Genomic DNA, 6731 nt, shown 5'->3' with positions numbered 1-6731 from the left:
TGGCAAAGACACATTGGCTCCACTTCATTGCTCACCTCTTCAACCGTGCATTGTCTGAGGGGTTCCCTGACTCGTGGACAGAGCACACCATTGTACCTATCCACAAGTCAGGGGATCCTATGGATCCTAACACATATAGGACCATCATGATTGGGCCAGTTTTGGCCAAACTTTATGGCACAGTGATGGAGGAGGAGCTCAGCACGCTGGCACAGAGAGAGTGCATACACACACCCGGACAGCAGGGGATACCACATCATGGTATGCACAAACTAGAGCTTGGTTTGACAGACATGGGCTAGACATTGATAGACTCCCACCTCTTCTATATGATACTTAGGCTCCCACTTACACCCTACCCTCTCTCTCTCTCAGAGGAACAGAGTCATCAGACAGGAGATATGGCATATTTATATACAGAGGACATGGGTCAGCCCTACACAGCCACTGCCATCGAAGATGGCACATTATTATACACAGTTCTTGAGCATATCAGAGCAGGGATTCATAGAGATTCCGAGATATATGCAAGTCTATATGCCACATCGATTGAGAGTTCTTATTGGACAGCTCAGGGTATCATCACATCAGCTTATGATTGAGAGTGGCAGAGCCAGTGGCATCCCACGGGAGGAGAGGATATGTCCCCTTTGCAGATCAGAGGTGAAGAGTGAGGAGCATTTTGTTCTCAGATGCCCGGCATACTCAGAGTTGAGATCTAGATACACATTGAGCAGCTCACTTCAAGGATGTATGACTGATATGGATCAGAGATCATTTGGTTATTTTCTGGGAGAGGCATGGCACATCAGAGAGCAGAGCACACAGCGGGTCCCAGTCAGAGAGGGGCCCACCCAGACGACTATTACACAGTTCTTTCAGACAGACAGAGTGAGAGCTACTGTACCAGCGTCCAGCCAGAACTCCGGGCTCACACTACAGCAGGCTGAGGACCAGCGTACCCGACGCCGCACGAGGATCCGTGGGTTTCGGACCCCACAGCCACACCGACAGGAGATCCGGAGGATTCTTGATCTACATCGACAGCAGACTGAGATCCGACGACACTCGACACATTGGATCTCAGATCTCCAGTTTGCTCTTTCTCCACCGTCGATGTACTTTCCCCTATCACAGCCGACATTTATTCCCCTTTTGTAGCCATTATCTGGAGTACCAGAGCTACATACGCACATACACATACATGACACTTATCACACTCACAGCACCGTATTTTCAGTTTCCAGTTTTTAGCTTTTCATTCAACACTTTTATTTTGGATAGCTGGATCTCATCAGTTATATCACAGTTTGTCTGATAGGCCAGTTTTGGTCTTTAGAAGACATTAATATAACTTTCTTTCTTTCTTTCTTTCTCTCTCTCTTTTATTCTATCTCCTTCTCAAAGTGTGTGAAAAACTATGTTCGAAAAACTTTAAATTAAAAAAGCTTTTAAAATGTTTAATTAAAAAAATTTAATTAAAATTTTTAATCTAAGGGGGAGAGAGAGAGAAAGAGAGAGAGAGAGAGAGAGAGAGAGAGAGAGAGAGAAAACCTAGGCCCTACACATGAGAGAGAGAGGGAGGGGAGGGGAGAGGAATTTAATTAAAAAGGGGATGGGAAAAAGAAAGAGAGAGATTATAAGTGAGAGAGAATGGAGGGGGTTTTAATTTAAAAAAGGGAGGTGAGGGAGGGAGGATTTAATGAAAAAAGGAAAGGGGAAGAGAAAATAAGATATTACACGTGAGAAAGAGAGGAGGGGAGGGGGTTTTGATTAAAGAAACGAGGTTTGGAAAAGGGGGTAGGTTTGGGAAGCCCTATGGAGGTTCGAGGCTTTCTGAACCTATAGCTAAAATAATATAGTAGTAAGATAGAGATAGAGATGTATTTTATGTTCTATGGGCTTGTAGATGTATTAGGTCTCTTTGGGGGAAAGTATGTAAATGGTTCTCAAAAGCAAGCTTACAAGGCATGATTACATGAAAGCACATTTTATTTTTAAAAGAAATATGTCCCATGCACATATACCCTTTTGGCAAGTTATATCCTAAGCTCAAAATATGTCCCATGGGCATGTATCATTTTGGCAAGCCATTGGTAAGCTTTTTCTAGATGCCATAAACAAAGTTGTTGATAGTGCATTTATTGTGGTTAATGTTGCTATCAAATTTGAAAAGTAGACCAATATGGACTTGAAGGCCTTTAACTCTAGTATACCACAAAATGACAAATTTTAACAACAATGTTGTGTCTATGACTTTGTCCTACACGGTGTAAAAAAACAAGTAATATTACTTGAAAGTAACACATGTTTTTGTTCATTTTTACATCTAAAGTATAAGAGTTACTAGATATAGCTCACCCTTAGATACTTGAGTGTTGCATGAGAGGAGCAACATTTGGCACCTATAGGGGAATTGCCCAATATAGCATGGCCTTAGCATAATGCTTACCCTTCCACATCATTGTATGGCAATTTGTCATCTTGATTAAACACCCATCCAAACATCTATTATGATCATTTTGCTATCGGTTAAACACTCTTTTGGGATATTCATATTAATCACTTTGCCACCTTCAATAAATAGCCATTTTCACTTTTATCTAGTCACCTTCATATTGGCATTTTCACTTCATGACTAATTTGTGTTGTGGCAATGGGGTCGTGGCATAGTGGTTTGGTGTGGGTAGAGTTATACTAGTGTGAATTCAAACCCTGCACACCACATTCCCAAAGGCATAATTAATAAGATATTTATTTGCTTCCAAGTTGTGTTGTGATTTAATTCATGATCAACACTAACATTCAAAGCATATTGAATACATTAATGCTTCAATCTTGTTCCTACTCATTAAACTCCTAGGTTACATGAGAGACTCTAATCATGTCTATCCACACTTATTATACATCGATTCTTTGCACAATGTTTGATGATGACCATTTGTACTATTTATGAAACATCCAATCAACGAATCAGTGTGGGACTCAAATTTGAAACATAATAGCTTGGTAAATGCCCTACATGTGAATAGATGATTATCCATTGTAGCCAACAAAGCCAAACGAATAACCATGATACATGATCACCTTGTTTATCATGTAAACAACAAGATTGACACATGATCACCTTGATTATCATGTAAACAGCAAGATTGACGACAACAATAATGTGCTAGAGTTGGCGCTAAGGTTGCACAATTCAATACTTTGATAATATGCAATAACACATTAGTTCAAAGCTACGCCTAGCGACAAAATATCTAACTTAACACATATGAAAACATTAGCTTCAATTAAAAGATAGTGCTAACATCTATAGACTAAAGTTGCTCTAGCATTAAAAATCTTGTGTTGAGGAGAAAATGGAGAGGAGGATTGATAGTTTGCAAAACTTAAGATTGCTTCTTCAGTAATCAATTATTGCATGATGAATTAAAGACTTGCCAAATTTGTGAATGGAAATTTGAAACATAACTGAAAGACAGGAGTTTAGAGCACATCATAACTGAAAGCCACACTTTGGAACATGCCTGAAAATACAGGGCACATTAATGCCACATGGGATACATAAAGACAATAAACAAAGATACACAAATTACATCTCTTTTCTTGTCAGAATACCCAAGTAGTACATCCTACATAAAATGGTGGATTGTCTCAACAAAATGATGGCTTATTCAAAGAAGTTGACATCTAAAAAGGCTTGCCAGAAAACCAACAAGTGTGATTAGCCTGTATTCCAGTATCCCCCTCCCCCTCTCTCTCTCTCTCTCTCTCTCTCTCTCTCTCTCTCTCTCCAGATCTGCAACCTTCCATCCAATCACAGGCCCCCACCTGTCCCTACAAGGAAAAAGCTCCACCTGTCTCTCAGCCTTCTGCAGTCCTGCTGCCAGATGTCTTCCTTCTGCTGGGCATGAGAAATAATAATTCTGGTATAAATCCTGCTAAAACAAAATGGATCCAGCCCATCATCTTCCCATCTCTGGGATAGCCTGGGTGCTCCTCTTACAAAAGAAAGAATGGCCTCTTATCCTGCCAGATTAATATGGATCTATCCATCTTAAGATGGTTGCAAATCCTCTCACAGGAGAGAGAGCTTGAAGGAGCAAGACACCACCATGGCTGTGAAGAGGAGCCATGGAAGAGAGGAAGAAGAAGCGGCATGGTTGCTGTGATCAGAGGAAGAAGGTCCAGAAGCAGATGCTGATGATGGGGAAGATGATGGGGAAGATGAAGGAGAGGCAAGGGGAGCTCCTGCAACAGGGGCCGGGGCAGGGGCAGGCAGGGGGATGCCAAAGATGGCCTCTGGGAGCAGGACCTCATCAATGGCAAAGATGCTGGCAGGGATGGTGTTGTACAGGGTGCTGACAATGGCAGCATTGGACCAGCCTGTGGAGATGACGACATTGCCAGCCTTGTTGGTGAGGTTGAGGGTGTACCTGTCCCCTCCACCATTGAAGCTGGCCAGGGTGTTGAGGGGGGTGCTGGGGTTCTGCTGCTGCAGCTCTGAGAAGGGGTAGAACCTGGTCAGGGCATGGTACTCTGCCAGGTACACCTTCTGCTGTTGGGTGAGGTTCCTCAGGAGGATGGAGGCAGGGGCAGCTGAGAAGGCCTTGTTGGTTGGGGCAAAGATGGTGATGCCTGTCTCCGTCTGGTTGGCCTGGTTCTGGAAGGTCTGGGCCACCTTTGTCTCCAGCAGGAGGGCCAGGAACTGGTCAAATTGGCCTGCACTTGCCATCACCTGGGTTGTGTTCACAAAGGAAGGCGCAGGGGCAGGGGCAGGGGAGGCTATGGGGGGAGCTTGGGCATTGCTGTGCAGAGCCAGGCAGGCAAGCAACAGCACAAGATTCAGGGCTAGTGCTGATGGCTTGGGGTGGCCAAGCAATGTGGTAGATCTAGCACCCAGAGGAGAAGCGGGGGAAGAAGAAGGGCACACCTCCATGTCTCCCTAGTTCCAAGCTCAGATCTGCAGGAATGTGTGAGAGAGAGAGAGAGGGCGATACAAATAGATAGAGAGGGGGAGGGGGACAGAGATACAAACTAGCCCCTTACAAGGGAGGGAAATGAAAGTATTGTACGTGGAGAGACACCCAAAAGTGAGCTCAAATGGGATAGTCACTGTCTGTATAACCTTAGAACTAGAATAGTATGGGGAACATGAACTAGTCTATTAAGCTCCCACTTCCACCCACAACATAGGAATGCTGAGAGACACCTTAAATAACAAAGAAAAAGAGGAGATTGGCCCTTCAAAAGTTGCCTTGAAACACCCAAAACTCACATTCCAAGCTGGCTCACCTCAGAAGCCCATGTGTGAAGCCAGCTAAAACACACAATGAGAAAAAGGGCAAGCAATGCCTTTTCCTTTTATACAAGAAGGTGGATGTTTTAAGGTGGTTGTGACTCCTCCATTTGGAATAGGATATCTCCTGCCCTGTTACCTTAACAAAGGAAGTTAAGAAAGACAAGACAAGTTAAGAAAGACAATAGTACCCACCACTAGGTAGGTTGTTTTCTTGAGGTTGATCATCCTTTGAACTTTCTCTGGCTACCAAAAACTGTTAGGGTTTCGCTCCCCCACAATGAGGTGGCAATATCAATGTAGAGAAGTATGTTTTTATGGAGATTGGATCATAGTCAAAGAAAACTTACTTCCTTCCTTATAGTGGAAGCCTTGTCCAGTTCCTACCTTCCTAAGATATATATCCATGTCCTTACCTTTACCCTCACTCATAGTGAAACTTCCAAGCTTCCTTTTACTAGATGTGTGCATGTGTCCACTGTCCACCTCTTTTTTCTTAAAGAAATTTCAAACAAGGCACTCTCATACTTGTGTGCAAACATGCAAAATGTATAGGCATGCTCCATGGTGTGCTAATGACTTGTTAATGTGTGACATATTAAAGCATGCCTTCTTTTTAAATGTTTCATTGCCCATAGTTTATTTAAAGTTGTGGCCATTCAATAAGTACTTCCATGGAACTAAGGTGTGTGCCAAAGAAAGAAGATACTTCTAGTGCTTAACATGAATAACTCACATATCAAGGGGAAAGAGGCAAGTTCACTTTGAAAGGGGGTTGCTTACAGAGTCATATGTTCTCTCCATAGAATACATACCTAATTTGTCTCTTCTAATCCTTCTTCTTTTCAAACACTTATGTCAATAATGTATATTATACCAATAATGTATATGGTTGTATAATCCTTTTTCAAACAACAATAAGGCATCTTACAACAATATATGGTTGCATCACTAGAAGATATGGAACAAGGGAGTGGTGTTGTCATTTATGTGACTTCTCTACCTAAACACATTTTTGTCTACGCTCACTTAGCATGCCCTAGTGAAGTGATTGACCACAACCTTACAACAAGAGCTACTTAAGAAATAGAGCAATTATTTTACCACATGTTCAACCTAATGTATTCAAGTAAATGCTAGAATAGAAAAGTTATGTTTAGTTTATCCCTTATCTATTAGGTTAAATTTGCTTAGGTTTGCTTTTAGACATGTTTATCAACCAGTTCAAAGGTGCAAGGGCAACATAGCTTAACTTAGAATTCACAATATGCCTCCACAAACTTGAAGTGATTTCCTTGTCCTCATTACTTGACTCCAATGTGCATCATGCCATACATATTGAAATGGCAATCGCTATCACATGATGTTGTCATGATTGAAGACATATTGCTCAACTATCACAACAATCACTTTCAAGTGAGTAGTAGTG

At 42.1% G+C, this 6731-nt stretch overlaps 1 protein-coding gene across 1 annotated transcript; it reads right to left on the bottom strand.

The window, feature by feature from the left end:
• Nucleotides 1–3518: 3518 nt before the first annotated feature.
• On the bottom strand, nt 3519–5539 carry LOC148019341 (fasciclin-like arabinogalactan protein 7). Its single transcript, XM_087660954.1, has one exon. The coding sequence runs from the start codon at nt 4940–4942 to the stop codon at nt 4082–4084; it is 861 nt and encodes a 286-aa protein (XP_087517080.1). The 5' UTR covers nt 4943–5539; the 3' UTR covers nt 3519–4081.
• Nucleotides 5540–6731: the final 1192 nt, after the last annotated feature.

Source organism: Lygodium microphyllum, chromosome 20 (assembly GCF_053477565.2).
Source record: "Lygodium microphyllum isolate KBCC chromosome 20, Lygodium_microphyllum_v1.1.10, whole genome shotgun sequence".
Lineage (NCBI taxonomy): Eukaryota > Viridiplantae > Streptophyta > Polypodiopsida > Schizaeales > Lygodiaceae > Lygodium > Lygodium microphyllum.
Note: the sequence above shows the minus strand (reverse complement) of the source record. Positions and strands in the feature narration are given on the sequence as shown.